The sequence below is a fragment of the Oenanthe melanoleuca genome, chromosome 4, assembly GCF_029582105.1.
Source record: "Oenanthe melanoleuca isolate GR-GAL-2019-014 chromosome 4, OMel1.0, whole genome shotgun sequence".
Taxonomy (NCBI): domain Eukaryota; kingdom Metazoa; phylum Chordata; class Aves; order Passeriformes; family Muscicapidae; genus Oenanthe; species Oenanthe melanoleuca.
In genome coordinates, this window is record NC_079337.1 from 30,375,552 (window position 1) to 30,396,606 (window position 21,055).

The 21,055-nt window shown below is 37.8% G+C and overlaps 1 protein-coding gene across 3 annotated transcripts in view; it reads left to right on the top strand.

Annotated features, from left to right (window-relative positions):
• The window catches only part of FNIP2 (folliculin interacting protein 2), a 51,188-nt gene extending 30,786 nt beyond the window's left edge, over positions 1 to 20,402 (top strand). For all 3 annotated transcript variants that reach the window (XM_056490299.1, XM_056490297.1, XM_056490298.1), the window contains 9 exons: positions 1,954 to 2,155; positions 2,719 to 2,807; positions 3,648 to 3,794; positions 3,933 to 4,102; positions 7,298 to 8,612; positions 9,405 to 9,561; positions 10,983 to 11,183; positions 15,220 to 15,335; positions 16,560 to 20,402. In XM_056490299.1, coding sequence (XP_056346274.1) covers positions 1,954 to 2,155; positions 2,719 to 2,807; positions 3,648 to 3,794; positions 3,933 to 4,102; positions 7,298 to 8,612; positions 9,405 to 9,561; positions 10,983 to 11,183; positions 15,220 to 15,335; positions 16,560 to 16,638 — 2,476 coding nt within the window. In that variant the 3' untranslated portion in view covers positions 16,639 to 20,402. The remainder of the gene's footprint in view (positions 1 to 1,953; positions 2,156 to 2,718; positions 2,808 to 3,647; positions 3,795 to 3,932; positions 4,103 to 7,297; positions 8,613 to 9,404; positions 9,562 to 10,982; positions 11,184 to 15,219; positions 15,336 to 16,559) is intronic.
• The last annotated feature ends 653 nt before the right edge of the window (positions 20,403 to 21,055 follow it).

Consider the following 21,055-nt stretch of genomic DNA (forward strand, 5'->3'; position numbering starts at 1 on the left):
TAGCTCAAAGAAATTGAGATGTCTAGTTGGAACTGTACATAGTCGATTGGCAAGCAAGCTAGATTAGCAGTTTTCTTGAAAAGGCTTCTCTCTGAGACCTAAATTCCTCAGTTTCTGTTCCTAGGAAGCAGTACAAAAGCTTGTGTTGTTTCTTAAATGCTGACTGACTATCCTTTCCCAACTTCCTTGGGAATTTCTGTCTCTGTATGCAAGTTCCTGAAGTTCAGATGAAGTTATGTTTTTGTCTTGAACTCTGTTTTCCCACAAGCTGTTTTTTGCTGGGGTTTATGTATTTTATCCTGTGTTCATGGACTCATACCTCTGTGATGAGAATTTTTTGTATATTTAACTTTGTAAAACAAATTAAACTGTAAACCACTTATTTTTAGAATGGACTAAGAATGAATACTTAGCCCTGAGTCTTTTGTTAATTGCTTCATAGTGCTCTATGAATACTACAGACTCTATTTCAAAATAATTCTGATATGAAAAGACTTCAAACTTTTAATTACCACTCACTGGTATTGCAGTCTTAACTTAAAAGCAACTCTAAAACCTAAAAGCTATTTCCAGATGATTTCTGCTGCTCAGAATATCTCCATGATTTTTCGGGTCTTTTTTTTTCCCCTTTTCTACTGTAATTTCTCAGTAGATTAAAATCCCTTACTCCATTGAAGTTCCTTCCAACAGATATTTTGTCCATACTATTTTACTTATTTATGTATATACATTATATATGTATATATAAAAGGTGTTTTTTCAGTGAAATTGATCAAGACTCTTTAAGCAAGGTAAAAATAATTTTGTAAATCCAGCAGTATCCATCTAGCACTGCAAGGCTAGTATTTATCAAAGAACAGAGTGAGGGAATTGCCACCCTTTTGTATAATCTCAGTAAAACTTATGCTGGGCTGAGACTTGTGGATATCATCCAAATTAGTTGCTTATGCAAAGCAGTAGCTTGGAATTTATATCAGGTGGCTGTGGAACTTGACTCTTGATTGAGTCATGAAAATCTCCAAGGATATAGATTCCACAGCCTCTCTGGACACTGCTGTCCCCTTGATTGACCATTTTTCCCTCGTTTGACATTATCTGCAAACACACTGAAGGCACATTTTGATCTCTAGGCCAGGCTGATAATCAAAACATTGAGCAGTATTGATCCTAGTAGCAACCCATGTGTAAGATAGTGAAGAGACAAAATTGTTGAAAGAAGTGTGGCAGAACTATCAAGGAAATAAACAAAACTTGGGGAAATAATAATGGGTTTAAAATAGCCACTGGGTGGGTAGTTTTTCTTGTATATTTTTTTAGAGTTTTAAGCAGAAAATCTTTCTGAGCTGAAGTGTGTACACTTTGAGTTCAGCAAACGTATTTGTAGGCATTAAATTTGTGTTTTCACAGTAATTACTAAGTGGTGACATTTTGTCTTTAGTAAAAATAGGAAGTTTTATTTTGTATGGTTAAGTGCAAAAATCCATCTTAAGATGCCAGAAAAATATAGATAGTATAGGTTATATGTTTCCCAGCTTCCCTCATGAGCAGCAGTCCAGATTCAAGAGCATCACATACACCTACAGAGGAGCTCAAGTGCTGGATGCAATTCACAGCTCCAAAGTTACCTTTAACCTTTTTTGATTATGATTTTGTGTGATGTATCTCTGTTCTGTTTTCATCTTCCTCAAAGATAAATCCAGGAGGGAATCTAATAGTTCTGTTTCAGAGGAAAGTGTTCACACCAGGCCTCTCTGGGGATTGTCTTCTTCCTATTTGAACAGGTATAGGACTTATCCATCAAAATGTCAGGTATCCTTTGTTCAGAAACATGTGACAGCAAAACCTTATGTAGTCAGTCAAAGGAGTCCTACAATATATATATAGAGAACTACGAATAGAAGATGAATTATCTCTCAGTACACAGGTAACTGTCCTAACAAATCTGTCTTACAGGTCCACTGAAGAAATGTTTAGTATGGCTGATGAAAGCTGCAGCTCCAATCCTGCAATGGTTCGAAGGAAAAAAATTGCAATCAGCATAATCTTTTCTCTGCCTGAAAAAGAAGAAGCCCAGAGAAACTTCCAGGATTTCTTTTTCTCTCACTTTCCTCTTTTTGAATCTCACATGAACAAGCTGAAATATGCAATAGAAAAGGTACAGAATACTAATTTGGCATAATGTGGAAAAATGTCAATCAGAATGAGGTATTCTAGAATCTGATAGATGAAGAGTGGGAGAAGGTGCGTGGTTTCAAGCTTGCCTCCCTTCTTACACATGCAGTCTTGAGCTTGAGCCCAGTGTAGGAACTCAGCATTTGCTGAAAGAGGTGCAGTTTCTTTTCTAGACAGAATTAGAATGGAGAGTTTTATGCTATGGGTGGTTTTTCTTTCCTACTTGCTATATTTCACTCTGAGGTTTTCTTGACTCCCTAGAGACTGTGGAAATGATGGTACTCTGTCCTATCATGCAACGTCTAAAAGAGAAAAAAAAGATTTTTTGCTGTCTTACTCTCAGAAATGTTCTGTTCTCTCCCCTTGTCTAGTATTAGGGATTGGTCTCCTATGAGGTGGAGGGAGGTTGGCATTTGTTGCTGTCCTGAGTGGCTGTATAGGACTGGGGCTAGATCTTAGTTATTTTGACATGTTAAATGAAGTTCAAAAAGATGAAGAATGTGAATCCCTTAAGCAGCTGTTTTGTGTCTTTAACTCTTAATCAAGGCCATGATCTCATGTAGAAAAATAGCAGAATCCAGCCAGAGAGTGCAGGTTTATATCAGCCGTGTCATGGATGCCCTGGGAGAATTCAGGTGAGTTGATGGAATTCTGAATTACAAGGACAGCACTTTTTATGCCCCATGAAAGATATGTCTCTTTCAGTTATAAGCAACTGAATATAAGGTCTTGTATCTTAGACAGTCTTGAAGTTAGTGTGAATGCATTTTCTGCATTGGTTATTTTGTACATGTTTTCAGAAAACTTTAGCAAAACCAGCTCAGCCATTTTCCAAATAAGAATGCAATTAGTTCTGTTGCATTCATGTGTTCCTGGTATTGTCAGTTAAAGTCTAAACACTTCATCAAGAGCTGGCTTCTGCTGATGCCTGTGCAGTTGCGTGGATTGATGTACTCAGTCAGATAATGTGTCTACTCCTAGCCATAGATGCTGAACAATGTAACTGGCAAGTAAGTTGCAGTCAAAAGCTTTCTTTTCTGTACTTGAGAAAGGAAGGAATGCTCAAAGGCTGAGGAGGTCAGTCCAGGAGAGTCTTTAATGGAATGGAGTTTCTGTAATATCTGGAATGTAGAAACAAATCTGTGCAATGAATAGAATGGGTTCTTCTTCCCCTCAAACTTATTTCTTAATGGTTTGTCCAAATAAAATTCACATGGGAATGCAAAAAAAAAAAGGGAAGCCAAATACATAACTCATATGAAGACACTGATAATATGAATTAACAGACTAGTGTTCTGGACACTAGTAATCACAGGAAGAGTTAACTCTTCCACTTTGTTTAGTCTCCTAGATATTACAAAAAAAACGCAAACAAATAAAAATCTGAACGGAAGAGGAAAGCGGCTACTTATATTTATTTGCAGAATTGAAACATGCATGTTAACACTGACACTTTGGGAATTTTCTTTGAGCAGGGTTACCATCTGGAACCTGTATTCTGTTCCAAGGATTGCAGAGCCTGTGTGGCTTAATATGATGTCCAGCACCCTGGAAAAGAATCAGCTATGCCAGCGTTTTCTTAAAGAATTTACATTTCTGATAGAACAGATCAACAAAAATCAGTAAGTCTCCCCCACTCATTTTTTCTTAAGAAAAAATTTGTGTGCTTCTCAGTGCATGTGAATATGTTAAAGCTCTTAATGGGGTGTTCTTTTACTGGCGTTACCTTGGACATGCTTTTTTTACTTTTTTTCTCCTAGGTTCTTTGCTGCTTTGTTGACTGCAGTGCTGACATATCACCTGGCCTGGGTCCCAACAGTGATGCCAGTTGACCATCCTCCCATCAAGGCTTTCTCTGAGAAGCGCACATCCCAGTCTGTGAACATGCTGGCAAAATCCCACCCATATAACCCTCTCTGGGCACAGTTGGGTCAGTATAATTTGGAAGGCTTCAGATTTTTCTGTAGCAAGCACCTTTGTGCATTCACTCCTTTTAGATAAGGGCTACTTGTAATCCAGGTCACATTTCCTGCTACCAATAGGTGTCTTTTGCCTGATTAGTCAGAGCATTTGGAGACCTCTTTGCATATCCTGCTTTTTTGTTTCTTGTTAACATCCTCTGTTACACTATCTGGTTAACTTGTTATAGAAGTATTAAGGTGGCGCAAGTTGTGAATGGTATGAGCAGTTTGGGAAAGAACAAAACAAAATAGGCTGGACTGGGAGGAGATACCTGGGCCTTGGAGGCCCTTTGTAGTTGAAATTGGCTACGCCTCTTTGTCTCATTCTCACATAGCTAGGATAGAGGGCAGGACAATAGATTAGAAGTCTCGCAACTGGCAGTACCTCCATTCACTTACTGTTACATGAATGGGCTTGGGGCAAGATATTTTTTCCTATGCTCTGTGCCTCAGGCTGGTCTCTGACAAATGTTTTATAGTTTGTAAATTATCTTGATGCAAGGGACTAGATAACTGATGTCAAATGAGTAGATGAGTGAAATCTGAGAAAGTAGTTCTGTCAGTGAAAATTCCTCCTCTTCTTGGCAGCAGATGAAAATCTGACATCAGACTGCCCTTCACTTTAGCTGATACACTATATTGCCATGTAAAATAACACATGTGCACACTGAGGCAATGATGTGACTTACTCTGTGGTGCTGGTGGTGTTTCTTCCTAATTGTATCAGGCTTCTTATTCTCAGTAACCTCTCTGAAAGATTTGCTACTTTCGCCATGTAGTTGTAGTGAATTTTTTCCTGGTTTAAGATTCTTTTAAACACTGTCCAGAGGTTAGACTGAAGGGAAAATTAGAAGTGTGTTCCTGATGTTGAGGAGAGTCAGTCCTGGAGTTACAAAAACCAGCTGGACTGGAGGCGTAAACTCAGTAGTAGCTCTTGTGGTCGCTCCCAGGACTCGCCACTGGTGACTAGTCAAGAGTCTGTTTCTCTTTTTGTCTTGCCAAGTTCTCAGTGCCTGAACTCAAAGTGCTCTCTGATTTTGTTTCATACTTATAAAGCTCAAAAAGCTGTTAATGTTGTGGTTACAAAAACTGATTGTGAAAGTGAGATGTTGCCCTCTGCTGGTCTTCTTTAGGAAGAGGGAGGAAAAACAAAAAATCTAGTCTTGGTGCTTAAAAACTCCTCCAAAGTTCATGTACCTGTCTTTGCACTTTCAGACATGTATTTTCATTACATATCAATTGCAGTGACACACTAATACAATTGTAAGTCCCTCTGTCATGAAGACATACCATCTCTTAAACACCAGCTTCATTGTAATGACATTAACAACAAGTATTAGTATGTTTTGAAGATCACAATTTTGACTTGTACTGTCTTATTAGTATTTATATAAAAGCCAATTGTGCAAATGAGCATGAGGCCTGAATCTGATTTCCCTAGCAACTGTGCTCAACTCAAAAGTAAAACAGTGTATTCCAATTTCATTTCCAAATTGCTTATCCTTGTGGCCTGTCAGCCTTTGAGATGAATTGAGGAGTCTGAAGCCCCCTTTTGGTTCCTGAGAAGTGAATGTGCTGGCTTGTTCAGCTCTGGGGTTTGTTGCAAAGGTGTCCCTAACAGAGGGAAGATGGCACCACCCAGGAGTCTCTCCATGTGTGACTGACATTATGGGAAATGGCAGATCTTAGCAGGGGAGACAGTAAGAGAGCCGTGGAATTAATATCTCATTGATCCTTGTTTTGTAGGAATGGAGTTGTGAGCCTTATTCCTTTTATGTTCTGTATAATGAGGAGGAGGCTGTACATAAATGTGCTCTTTAAGGTTTTTTTTTGCTTTGTTAGTGTCAAAACCAGAGGCCACCTTGCCCTCAGAAGAAAACTTTTGAAGCTCTGTTTATAATTCTTAATATAGTTGCTTCTTGAGGTCTAGTACAAAATCCTAATGGCAAGCTCTGTCCAGAACAGAATTTGAGCAGCTCAGAGGAAGGATTTAGTACCTGAAAGAAGTCTGGTAGATGAGCAGATAGCTGACCAAGCCTCAAGGTAGAGCAGCCTGCTTTCCACACTTTAGGTAGCTGAAGAAAACTGAGCTTTTGCTGGCTGTCTCCAATGTCCTGGTGAGATCAGGCATAGTTTGGTTAAGCAAAGACAATTTAGTGAGTGTTCTCTGATGAGTGTCATGTGAAGACAACTGGGTTAACTCATCCTAGGAATAGTCAGACAGTTGTTGAGTTAGCTGGACCAATAGGGCATGTGAGCATTCCCTTTCTGGCTATCTATGTTTACTTCTCCCAGAACTGGAGTAGGAACCCTTTAGCTGATGGATGATTATAAGCAGCTAATTGCCTCTCTCCCAAAGAAATACGTTGGAAATAGGATATGTACGACCTTAGTTCTCTTAAAAAAGCTTCTTCAGGATAGATAGCAAATAAGTAGTTCTTGGGAGGACTCAGATGATGATGTAGTAGCACCTGCCTTTCATATTGCAGTTGTATTTTGATTTGCTACTTCTCCACTGCCCCCTGCCAGAGTCAAGTGCTCATGTGAGTGAGGTTGGCTCCCACATACACAGCATGTGCCTTGCTCCATAAGGTGGTTACATGTCTTTTTTTTCTGAATCTCATTTAAGTTAATATTTATTCCTTTTTTTCCTTTTTGATATGTTAGTCCTGAAAAACGTAATTAATATTTCATCTGTATAAAAATGCCTATGTTTAACAGAGGCCACTGCACTAAAACAGAAAAACTTTGATGTGAAAGAAAATGAGTAGAAAAATAGAATATAGTATAGCTGGCTTCAGAATTTTGCTGTATCTATGTTCTTCTTTGCTTCCTCTTGTCAGTTTCCAGGTGATTTTAAGCATTGTGTAAATTTAAATCTGTCTTTTAAGCATTGTGTAAATTTAAATCTTAGTAGCTCCTAACAGAAAATTAGTAATAGCAGCTGATTCCTCACAAAAACCCTTCTGGACAAAAGCCAGGTGTAAGAAGCATTAGGGGACTTCCTATGTTACTCTTTAAGACTTCTATGAATTTACTGTGAAAGAAATTAACTGTCAAATTGTGTCCACAGCAAATGCTGTTTCCAAATGTGTTGAATTTGAACAGTATAGATTACATTACAACACAACATAAACCTGTGAAATTTTTGCTTTCCTGTGTAGGTGATCTCTATGGTGCCATAGGCTCTCCAGTTAGACTGACTCGAACTGTTATTGTTGGAAAGCGCAAGGAGTTGGTGCAGCGCTTGCTCTATGTTCTAACTTACTTCATCCGGTGCTCAGAGCTGCAGGAAAATCAGCTGACCTGGAGTGAGAAGGCTGGGCAAGGAGAAGAGGTGCTAAATGGAAGCAAGATCACAACTGCACTAGAAAAGGGAGAGGTAGAGGAATCTGATTATGTGGTTGTCACTGTTAAAAATGAACCTGCTCTTGTGCCTCCAATCCTACCTCCAAAGAATGATGGAAGTAAAAACAACAGTACTGCCGAGTGGGTGCGTGAATCAGAAAGCACTCAGGCTGTCCCAGTCTCTTCAAAAGAAAAGAGGGAAACTATAGGAAAGGACAGTCAGACCTCTGAAACATCTGTTGACTGTCTAACTCACAGTTTCTGTAAAGGAGCAGCTGATGGTAGGAAAAGAACTGTCACTGATACAGGAATCATATCCTACCACTCTGAAGAATCATCTGAATTAGAGGATGTGATGGATGTAAAGAACAAGAACCAGAATGAGAGAAAAGTGGAAAAGCAGTTTTCTAATAGGTCTTCTGCCCTACCTTGTCCTGAAAGGTCTGGCCACAGGAGTTCACACTTAGAAAAGGTCACTTTTCAGATTGGAAGTTCAGCATCACCAGAGTCAGACTTAGAAACTCATAGAAGAGAAATGGAAGAAAATCTGAACACATTAATTAAAAATCCAGAGGTGATACATTGTGGCTCAAGTTCCACAAATCTGACTGTGGATGCTTCTCAGAAGCAGGAAGACGGTTGTGAAGCTGCCTTTACACCCATCAGTAAACATAATGTTTGTTATGCACAAATCCCACCATGTGAGGAGAAGGAAAGTATACTTAACCAACATATGGAAAGTAAAGGAGCTGAAGTGAATTTAATTAACTCAATATCTAGTGAGCTGCTTTTGCCCACAAATAACATAGAAACTGTAAAATTGACAAATATGAAAGAAAATAGAACTTTATGCTCTGGCAATCTGGAGAACTGTTCTTCTGACTGTGTAGAAGCACATTCTTCTGTCAAACAAGATTCCCCTAAAATATGTGCTAAAGATGTCCCCTATGGGGATTCTGGAAGGAAAACCTCCTTCAGAGTTGAAGGGGACATTCCAAGGAATGAGAGTTCAGACAGTGCTCTTGGAGCTAGTGATGAAGAAGGTGATTGTTGTATCCCTGATGAAGTGCATCATGATAACATCAGCAAACGACTTGAAGAATTTGCAGAAGTGGAACTTCCTTTGCCAAGGTAAAGGTGTCTGATTAATTTAGAACTAAATGGAGTCAAAAGCTGTAGCTACTTTGGAGTTGTTTTTCAAGTCTGAAATCTTATGGGCTCTTGACTGGGTTCCTTGCAAACAAATCAGTAGCAGACAGTGATGTAGTTAGAATTCTTCTAAGCAGATTTGGCAAAAAGAAAACAGAGACAGAACATGTTTAATCACGTTGTATGAAAAAAGTAGAGTTCAAATGCCTAGCAAAAAAAGTGATGAAACTTTTTGTGTAGACTGACTGAAACATTTGATGTAGACATGTAGATAGAACATCTGAGGACAAGCAAAACTTTGTTTACAAAGATAACTGTTTAGATTTGACATAATTGTTAAGTCAAATATAGATTTGGAATAAATATGGGCATGCTATTTGAAAATTTTTGAGCATTACAGGTGCACATGGAGTTATATGGTGCTTAAGGTGAGTTTCTAGACTTACCTTAAGCATGAGAATTGAAGAAAACTCAAATTTAGCAAAATTGTAAGCTCCAGAACATGGAGTTCATATATCCCACAAACTCCAGTGCGTATAAATATGCTTATTTTCATGATTGAAGAAATCAATACATTGCTAAATTTCAGCTTTTAAAATTCTTGTTTCAAAGACCATCAGAGTAGATGTTTACTGGTGTGAATATTTTGTATACTTTGAGTACAACTGTTGATCACTATTTGCAGTAGAAGCAGGCATGACTTTGTATTCATGTAGAATCTGAATGCAGTTTGTCGAGCAAGAGTCTTACCTGCTTTGTATTTCTGTATTTCAGGTCAAATACCATCAGCAGTCAATGTGTGAAAAACTTTGGAAGATCACTTCTGGGTGGTTACTGTCATACTTATATACCTGATCTAGTGCTGCATGGAATAAATAATGATGAAAAACTCAAGCAGTATCTACTAGCAGATCTATTTCATGCAATGCATGTGAGTTAAGTACTGACTCAGAATAGGAGTTGTGATATTACTGAAATCTACCAAAGCAGGTTATTTCAGTCAGTTACTTTTTTTATTTACCTGAACAGCCACACCTGCCATGTCTTCCTTTTTGAGGTAAAGTCTTGTTGAGGCCTGTATGATACTAGTCTGTAGCAGAAATGACTGACTACAGAAGGTAATTGTATATAGATAAGAACTTTGCTGTGCTCTTTCTCTACTGTAGGTACTCCTAAATTATAAAATTTGTAACTAACCTTTCACTGGAATAACTGTGTGACCTCAGTATGCAATTTAAAATGCTTATCTAGTAGCTGTCAGCAGCTTCTCTCTGCAGCAATTAAGAATCATCCTGCTGGCATGATTGCATGTACCATCCAGAACAGTGACGTGTGTCTGTATATTCTTTAAGCAACATCAGATTGGTCTGGTGTGATGCTGGCTCTTCTGTGGTGGATGACAAGTGGGTCATGAGCCTGCACAGCTCTTGCTGCCAGGAGAGCCAATGCTCTCCTGGAGTACCTAGCAAGAGCATTCCAGCAAGTCAAGGGAAGTGAGCCTGCCCTCTGCTCAGCCCTAGTGAGACCACATCTGGAGTGTTGTGTCTAGTCCTGGGCTCCACAAGTCAAGAAGGATGAGGAGCTACTGGAGAGAGTCCAGTGGAGAGCCCCAAAGATCATTAGGGATCTGGAACATCTCTTCTCAGAGGAGACTAGACCAAGAGGGAGTCTCATTGATGCATTTGAATAACTTGAAGGCAGGTGTCAAGAGAGTGGTGCTCAGCAACAGGACAAGGAGCAATGGCCATAAATAAACTAAAACAGAAGAAGTTCCACCTCAGCTTCTGAGGAAGAACTTTATGTTGAGCACTGGAACCAGCTGCCCAGGGAGGTCGTGGAGTCTCCCTCTCTAGAGACATCCAAAACCTGCCTGGAACTGTTCCTGTCTCACCTGCTCTAGGAGGGGACATTGCAGTGGCAAGGGGTTGGATTAGAGGATCTCCAAAGGTCACTTCCAACCCTAGCTATTCTGTTATATCCTGCTTGATTGTGCATTGTAAAATCCCTCACATAGCTCTGAAACACTGAATGTACTTTCACCGTATACTGGATCAGTATAATTATTACACTCATCAGTTTGAAAGAAACTAATCTCTTCAGGGTAGGGGGAATACATGAAGAAAAATAAAATGGAGTAGTGACTTTTAAAAGTCTCAGCTGAATGTAAATCTTGTCACTGAAGCTGGTACTCCTTGTCGTTTTCTGAGATGCCTTTGGTTCCCTAATGGACAAAATCATGCATTGAATCATTTTCTTATTTGCTACATCAGTGTGAATAAAAGTAGAACCTCAGACTGAACTGTGGAAATGTATATGAAAGTATCACATAATTATATTTTGTTTCTGTTACAGCATCCAGTGCTAGATGAGCCCATAGCAGAAGCTGTCTGCATTATTGCAGACACAGATAAATGGAATGTACAAGTAGCTACAAGCCAGAGAAAGATGATGGACAGTGTGAAGTTAGGCAAGGATGTTCTGGTTTCAAGTCAAGTATCCAGTCTGTTGCAGTCTATTTTACAGCTTTACAAACTCAACGTCCCAGCTGACTTCGTAAGTATTTCTTTATTGAAGGCTGAATGGAATTTGTTTAGCTCAGATAGTAAACAGTTCCATGCAATGTGTTGCAATATCAATGAACTAATGCCTGATATAATGCAGAGCTGTTACAACATATTGAAAAGAATCTATGCTAAAGTCCAGTAATGGATCCTGGATAAATTTATATTTAGCAAGTGCTGTCTTGGGTAGCTTCACTGATGGTTCCATAGGATTGATGGGATGAGATGCTTGGGAATGGGTGGCTTGCAGCAGGGAATGTAACTTTGTCATGTTGCATACTTCCTATCCCACAGCATCCTTTCCTGTCCTCATTTGTAGTGGAGTTCATCAGAGCAAATCAGTAATGCTGGTTTTGCTGATTGCAACAAAATTACCTGCAAATCTGACTACAATAATTGTAATTCAAATTTTAGCACATGATTGTTAGTGAGGGGAGATGGAGTGTTTTTTCACCTCTTTTCTAATAAACAGAATTGATTTGTCCTTCAGCAGATAGCCTTGAGAAATTCTCTAGGAATCCTATGTAATAACTGTGCCAGCAGATAGAAGAGGAAGATAGAGCTAAACACTAACAGCTCTAAATAGTATTGGTTGGCACTGTTTTGGATTAAATTGGTGGTATTGATTACACTAAGTTCTTCAAGTCAAATGCTAGGCAGAATATGTGGGTACATTTTTGGGTGTTTTCTCTGAATTCTTCTGGGCACTGAAAAATATGCAATCATGCTTGAAATTGTATCTTAACACAAGCACAATCACACCTTAAATCCTGGCATTTTTAAACTGAGTAGTGGCTTCTGCAACTGAAGTGTTCTTTCAGTGTTTCCTTAGGATTTGTATATGCAGTTTCTATATGGTTTGTGTGGTTTGAGAGGTGTCTGGAGGCAGAATGATTTTTTTAGGGATATTTATTTCTATTTTCTTATGAAAAGGAGCTGTGAAGTGACAATGCTAGTAGTTTGTAAATTTTTCATAATTTCTGTTAGAGACACTTTGATCCTTCTGTCGGGGATTTTGCAGCTCTGCTAAAACAATGTTGCTGCATTGAAGCTAAGTGTTCCTAAATTCTAGGAGAAGTGTGACTGTTTCATACTACTATTTTAATTGATTTAAGTTTGCATAGAAACATATGTATTGATGTACTCATATCAATCAGAGATGACCACAATGCAGTATGTTTGAAGTTTCCTTTAGGAGTGCATCTCTCTTTACATGCAGTTACTGTTCAGATGAATAAGTATTTTTGGGGTTTTGTGGTACCAACAAGAAGCACCCCAATTTGAGACCAGACAAAAGAAAGTGGTGATGTCTTTGTTGTACCACTTCAGACTGATAGTTGTGCTGTGGAGAGTTTTGCAGTATGCACTGGTGAGAGGAAAGTGCTGATTGCAACTGCTGCATTTCAGGAATATGTCAAAAGTTTTACCTGCACCTTTAAACTCAGTTTAAGCTACTCTTCTATTTTTAGAAGTTACTTGACATTTTTTCCATTTGGTCAATGAGAAAAACTGCAGAGGAAGCTAACATAAGAAAAAGGAATACTTGTCATCACTGAACAAGATGTGTTAGTGTACCAAGCTTGCAGGGAGAAATGTCTTTTGATTCTTTGATGGTATTCAGAAGGAATAAATCATGTAATGTAAATAGCCTTTCTTTTAAAATAATAGGGGACTCTTCCTAACTTGCTCCCTCATAACTTAAAACAAAAAAATCCATAACCCTTAACACAAATGCTGGAATTGAAACAGATTGAATTGCTACTTTGTGAATCCGCTGCATGTCCCCCCTGAACCACTGAGAAAGTGCTCATAGGCTTTTTGCATGAAGGTTACTTGTCATGGAAAAGATAAGAGTGCATGCTTCCCTTTTGGCCGGAATCAGAAGTGATTATAACGACTCAAGTGAAAATTTTCTTAAAGAAAATTGATCAAACTATTGTCAAAAACCTTCTGCCTGTGGGAGTCCAGGGTATTTCCCTGACTCCTTTGGGGATGCAAAAACCCCCATGGCAGACCCCTCTGAGACCCTCAAATGGTGCCCAAGAGCTGCAGGGACTGGATTTAGCTCCTTGGGAGAGTTTGCCAACACTGAGGGAAGAATCGCAAAACATGAAAGTTAGCAGACTGTAAATTAGAATATTAGAATGTAGAATAAGTAGGTTTTTAGATTGTTTATATTAAGGGCCATGTGGTCAAGATGGAGGAACCTGGGTGTGGTGGGCTCCTTCTTCCTTCTTCTTCATGTCATCCATGTTGGGGAGGCATCCTGGGAACCACAGATTGGATTGGGAAAGAACTGGACATTGTAAAGAGATTGCACGGCATTGGGAAGAGTCTGTAAACATTGTATACGTAGTTTTAGGTATAAAAGATTTGGCACAGCCTGCCCGGGGGCAGTTCTGTGATGGTTGCTTTGCAGAGCGGACCTGTGTCGGGCTGATTGAAACCTTTCAGAAGATAAGATAAATAAATAGCCTTGCAACAATACAAGGTCGTCTCAAGAAGCTTTCTTGCTGGGAACTCCGAGAGAAGCCAGACTCCTGACCACCTGAATGTCCTCTCTGAGGAGGTCTCACGCCTAGTGAGAACCTCTGGGTGGGACATCTGCCTTTCCTCCACTGGTGGCAATGACTTAACTACTACCATGTAGCATGTTTTTTAAATGCCTCTTTATTTTCCATTATTAAGACTCTATATTAGCTCAATGAAAGAATAATTAAACATCTTAATAATACTCCAGATGATCAGAAAAATGCATATTAGGCTACCTACAAGCCTGAGTCTTTTTTTTCTAATTAGTTTTTTAATTAACAAAACTGGTCTCACCAGGTCTCACTTCTAATGCTTAAGTTTTTCATTCAACTCCAGTACATGGAATGATGCCTGAAGCTATTTGCTGCCACTGTTTCTAATTGCTGTCTGTTCCTGCTGGATGATTATATGTTTGATAATGTGAGGTTCTCCATGTGCTTCCTGCTTTCATCTCCTGATTTCAGAGAGCTGAACTAATTTAACTTTTTTGAAGTGGTCATTCCTGTGAAAAGGGGGAATATATCAAATTGAATGTACCTTTGTCCTAGAACAAAATACCTGATAAGACTTCCTAGCTTTTCAGCTTGTGAAGACATGTTGCCTGCTGGCCTTGTCTTGCCAGAATAACCCCTCTCTTTCCTTGAAGCAAAGTTCATCTATCTGCTCTCATGTAGTTTGTATATGATAAATTGCTGTGAATCACGTGTCTATATTTAAAAATAATATGCATTTCTAGCATTCCACTGCTGGAAGAAAAGTGGAATGATTAAACTGATGTTTCAACTTGAACTATTACCTTTTGGCACTCAGTGTCAAATGTATAATCAACTTTAAACTAGAAGTACTTATTAATTATGAAAACAAATCCCTAAAATGAATTTCTAACTTAGTTGCTACTGAAAAGCAATCAGCAAAAGAGTTATAACTAACTCTGTGATGAATAAGGCACTGGTTCCTTCCATCTTGAGTCAGTTTCTTGAATGGCACTAGAGCCTTAGAGCTAGAATGATAATTTTAGAAACTGTTATCTAAATTAAGTCTTTCAGAAAAATAGTACTGACTTATAACAAAGATATCTCAATGCAAGAATTCTACCTTAATTCTTAGTGAGATATTTTGAGTGGTTTTGAACCTCACTAAAACTGTTTAAGTCAACAGAAAGGCAGTGACTTGAGCGAAAATAGAGGTGAAGTTTGTGCAACAAACTTGCTGCTCAAGAGAGCTGGAATGCCCCTGTTCTATGAGGGCTTTCCTCTTTTTGGGGTAGTATAACTTTTTAATGTTTATAGCACAATTATAATAATTAAATATATAGAATAAATAATATAAATAAATGAATAAATAATATATAATTAAATCAAATTGCCTCTTCTAGATTTTGGAGTGGAGACTTAGTTTTTCTTCTAAGATAGAAGATAAAGCAATGTGCTTACATTTCTGTAATATTTGCATGCAATTCCAAAAGCTGTTCTGAGATTTTTGGTCTGTTTTTTCAGTGCATAATGCATCTTGAGGATAGACTGCAAGAGATGTATCTCAAAAGCAAAATGCTTTCAGAATATCTGCGAGGACATACAAGAGTGCATGTAAAAGAACTAGGAATTGTATTGGGGTGAGTATTGCAGGTATCAGTCTTAAGCAATGGTAAAAGCTGGGACAGTTATTTTTCCTTTTCATCTGAGTGTTGACAACTTGTTCTCACAAGGATTTGCTTCCTATTTAACACTCCTTTTTCATGTGCCCAATAAGTTACAAAAATGGGTTCTACTGAGCTATCTTGAAATCAGGAGGAGACTTTTATACAGCAACAACAAAATGCTTGTAATTTTTAAATCTCCAGAATTAAGAGAGTTTGGATTTTGTCCGTTAGGAAGTTATCCATGCATTCATGTACACTCTTCTGTTGTGATGTCCTTAGTGGAAACTTCATCCCAACAAATACTTCAGAATTCTTAGAATGAAAAGGGTGCATTTGTATCTTGAGGAATGAGAGAGTCTCAAAAATAAGCAGGTGTCCTGTTCAACAGCTGTCTTGTAATAATAGTACTTGATTGGCATATAACCTTTAGGGATCTGCCTGCTGACAGCAGAAAAGGGGGAAGAAGTAAATACACTTTCTTGAGGTTTTTTAGCACTGTAGTTTTAATCTGATTTATCTTTTTCCACACTGTTCAAGATTTTGTATGCAGAAATGTAGCTGTAAATAGTGAAACCCTGAAATAAGCTTTTTTCTCCATGTGTGTGTTAAATATATATGAATATGTACATACATCCTGGCCTCTGAGCAGCTTCACATTTGGAAATAGTTGGAAACTAACCATTGCACTTGAGAGATGTTCCTTGAACTGTTATTGCATAATAATTAATAATTTCAGCTGTTGGTCGTTTTTGGTAGGAGAGTGCTACTACGTAGTGAATTGAGTTACATTCAAAACCTGAAATGCATAATCTTCCAAAAACTGATACTTAGTACTTTGTTAAACTGCACCTATTGGTGCCTACTCACTGGTAACACTGCAAGCTAAGGCTTTTGGTTTAGCAAATAAAAGATCTTTTATTTAAACCACAAAAGATTATATCGTACAGAAGGTAATACTGCTATCTTTTGATTTAAGTGCTAATATACTTCTTGGTTTTAAGCATTATTTACATACCTTTACTGGTGTTAAAAGATTATTGACAGTAAATAATAATTAAACAATGAACTTAGTAATAGCAAGACTCTTCAAGTTTCTTTAAAGTGGATGAAAAGTATCATCTTGTGATACTTGATCATCATCTCTTGTGAAAAGTGACTGTATATTATTTTAAAGTCTCTCCTTTTTTTAATTTCTAGGATTGAATCCAATGATTTGCCTTTGTTGGCTGCTATAGCAAGTACTCATTCCCCATATGTTGCTCAAATACTCTTATAAATTAAATTCTCAGGATAGTCATTCCCTTAAAGTACAGCTATGAAAATGGGAATGTTGAATGAAGAACAGAGGTGCCAAACACTGGTAAAGGGGAGCACTGATGAAAGCAGGTGATGACTACATTCTACCACCTTCTGATTCTGATTTCAACTGGATATTTTATCAGAGGACTTCAGTTTACATAACACAAAAGGCATTCAGGTTTTTCTTACAATCTCACTTCTGACTTAAATCAAGAGACTGCATCCTTGCATTTTATTTTTATTCAAAGGATAAAAGTTAACACTAAGTGGCAGACTGAGTGCTGCCATCCAAAACGCTGCTCAAAACCATGAAGTACCAGTTAAAAGAACAAGTGGGTTAGAATGGATTTTGTAATGCTTGTAAGTGTGGTGTGGTGTATTTTTCTTTGCTGGGGAGGAGGAGGAGCTGTAAACTCTGTATATAGCATTCCTGTATAAAAGTGTATTAGGTGGGACATGATTTTCTTGCAGAGCATACATGTGATTTTGTATAGTAGAAGTGATGGGCTCAGAACAAGGAACCTGGATTCAGCAGCCATGTCATGTGGGAATGGAGGTGTGCGTGAGGTTGATGTGACTTTTCCCTTTAAGTACAAGAGACTGAGAGCTGTGGCTGCTTCCATTTTAATGAGGAGGCGTTCAAATGGGCCCATGGCTACAAGCGAAGTGGAATGGACTTCAAAGAGAGGGATTTTGTGGGAAAGCCTTATGGAACTTCTGCTACAAGTTTACATTTGTTGCTGATGCAACTTCAGTAACTGTTGATTTGCTGTATGACTGTGGTCCTGGGAATAAAACTTGTCTTGGTGTCATCAAGTATTGCTATCTCCAAGGAGTATGAATTTGAAAAGCTTCTGAACGATGCCAGTGCTGTGAGCATGTGTCCGTGTGCACATACACCAAACAATTGGCACAAACTGAAGACAATCGTATTGGGGAAATACAAGACAACAAACAACCCCCACCAAACCTTTAGTCAAAAGTATTACTTTTTTCCAGCTACGAGTTGTCACTCTGAGTAGGAATAAAAGAGGAACGTTGTTTGAAGTAAAATGAAATGTAAGGGGCAAACCCCAATATTTGATATTATTCTGAATGTTTGCAATTGCCCTTTTTGATTCTACAGAAATCTTGAACTATCATCCAGGTGCCTTTCCTTACTGGGTTAACTACTCTGACACCAGAAACTACTTCTCCGCTAGTTGATACTGGCCTTTGGTGTTTCTAGAAAGCAAAACAAAATTTTGTACTTCACTGTTTTCACGTGGTTGATTAAAATGAATGTAAAAAATACTTTTTTTGCATAAAGCACTGTTAAGCTGGATATGAAACTATGGACCAGGCTGAGGAGAAAACAAAGGATCAAAACATTCTTAAGTGGAAAACTCAGTGTTGGACTGTTCTGTTGTGAGCCGCTCTGAATATGGTGTCTGAAATGGTCGTCTTGCAAGCAAATTTCTGCAAGACAATTGCTTGAAAATAGTGAATTCTAATAAGAAACTCCTGGTCACCAGTTGTGAGTTCTCCTTGTTGGTGGTTAGAGATTTTTAACACTGAAGGGACACACTTTTATTAAAAGTGTTTTTATTTCCTACTACCTTGATGTTTGGACTTTTCTACAGTAAACTTTCAGTGATTTGAAATAATGAAATGTGCTTATTGTGAATTGTTTAAATGTAATGGGGGTCTTGATTAACCTTGTGTTACTTTTTGAGGGAAATAGGCAGACTGGCCTACTTTGAAAAGAGGTTGTTTCCACGTAGAGGGATACTTAATATTCTGATACAACACTTCTGAAGCCGTTCCTTCTATGCTGGTTTTCTAACCTGACATTCCAAATGTTTCTTTTATTGCGTTTTCATACTTCTCCCTAGTATTCTGCCTAAAAAGGCTAAAATCTTTCTATGGTTCAGGTTTTTTCCTCCTGCTTTATAGCTAAGCAAACTTTTCATATCTTTGGTCTATGAATCCTATCTGCTGGAAAGTAAATTTACCTCTGCAAATGGCTTTTAGCAGTTACCACTTTCTATTTCACAAGGTTAAAATGAAGAACCATAGAGCAAGTCACATATTCCTAAACTACCCTCTTGATGGAGACTGTGTGTGTGCATGTGTAAGACTATGAACCTGAGTGCATACAGAAATCCTCATGTACTTTCTCTATTTCATGTCACTCTTTAGTAGCTGAGATCATTAAAAGTCAGTCCAGTTCTTTTAAAGTGGGGTTTTTATCTGAACAGACTCTGACAGTTCTTCAAAGAAATATATGGTAACATAAATATGTGCTTTTGTTATCACAGAGTTTACTAAAGAGAACAGAGATCTGCAGACATTCAGTGATTTCAAGATTAATACCATAATCAGTAATAGACCTGATTTTAACACATCAACTATTTAAAAAAAAAAATCAGTCTTTTGGCAAAACATCAGTTAACTTTGTGGTGGCATGTGAGCTGATGGTCAAAAGTATTTGTATTTTCTTCAGCCCAGGCTAAAACTTTTATAGTTCTTGCTGCTTTCTCTAACATTTTGCTGCTCTTCAGAAATTACATGTTGAACTATTTTATTCTCAGTTTTAGTTTTGGGGGAAAGAAAATTCAAAACGAAAGCTCTTTATTACCTTTAAAAGGCTTTAGACTAATGAAAGCTAATTACGTTTCCCTCTCCACCAAGTGTACTACCTCAGTTGACAGGATTCCACTTTCTAGGGCTTTTTTTTTTGACTCAAAGTCTTTAACTTGTTTTTGGTAGCATCTTGATGTTTATGTAAATTGGTGTGGCATGACAGGGCAGTAAGTATTTACAGATGTGTTTTTTAGACATTTTTAGGGCATGTTTCTGGTTTTATTTTAATAGGATGAAAAGTGATATGAATGTACAACTGTGTTGAAAGTTGATAATGTAGCTTAATTTTCAAATATTCCAAAGTTGTTTTTATCAGTATTATGTAGGTTTTTTGTAAACTTAAAAACATACTTTCTTGGTTAGGTGGGAGTGCACAGTCTTTCCAAAATCCCACGTAAGTGCAGTTTACACACTGAAATTTAAAGAATGTATGCTGTTTTCAGGCAAGGCTAAACATAGGGGAGGAATGAACTGCTAAATTGTAGAATTTAATTGAAATGAATTCTTTAACAATACCAAACAATACTAAGACTTAAACATTTTAATTTAAGTAGGTACTCTCTGAACTAATCTATACAACTTTCTTTTGCCCCCAAAAAACTAATAGACACTGATTCTGTAATTCACATTTCTGATAGCATCCTCCAGAATTATAGATTGATTTTCCCCATGCCATATTATAAGCATCTTTACCTGTAAAGTCAGAACCACTTTTCAGATGCATCAAACTCTAGTATATATAGGTTTATGCAAGATGATCACTTATCCTTCAAGTATAACTTCTACTTCAATTAAAAAGACCCAAATAAAAATCAAGTCTGAGCTACTAAATATAGTCTAGACATTTTCCTTTTGGTGTTCTTTTTTTTAAAATATTTTTTTGGGCGGGGAGGGAAGGGGGTTCAGATCAAATGAGGTCATTTGACATACATGGCAAGTTTTCCATGGTAGAAAAATGTGTGTTGCTATTGCATGTTTGGAGAACATAGGCTTTTTTAGGAATGACTGAATACCAATGTCAAACTACATGGGTTTTTTTCTTATAGTTGTTTATGTATGCTATTATTTTGGTCAATTTCTTTGCGGCATTTGGTGCAATAAACTTTCTGAAATTAATGGAAGTGGTATTTGGTATCTTCCTTTTTAAAATTTTTGAGCTTTTGTTGTTGTATCAGAGGTCTAACAGTGCATGGACTATTAGATAACCCATTAGCAAAGTAAGTAACTGTTACAAGAAGTGTCTAGCAGGAAGGCTGCACAAAATGAACTATTTTCATCCTTGGAAGCTTTACCCCACTTACATGTAAACAAGAACTCTTACAATGTGAAAAATATGGGCAAAAAAATAGTGGAAAATGAAGACAGTGACTGTTGGAATAGGTGGTGCAGAGGTTCCATGCACCTGTGTGGCTGGTACTTAGTTCTTTCCATAAGCATTTGAGCTATGTGTAAAACATGTTGCAATTAGATAATAACTCCAGTTTTTTAAATTGCTCAATTGAGCAGGAGTGAGTGACCCCTCATGTCTACTAGATTATTAAGCAGTTAGTGCATTTGATCTGATATAGTTTCAAATAAAAAAGTCTTTGCTTTCTCTCAGATATTCCATGACTTCCATGACCTGACTTTCTATTTAGTGTTCTGGAGCTTCTTAGAAAGTCCTTATTTAGAAATAAAAACAGAAATGAGATGATCAACTGTATTTGTGCTTCTTTGAGCAGGTCTGAGTTAGTCCTGATTTGCCCAGGACTTTGGCATCAAGGACTTGA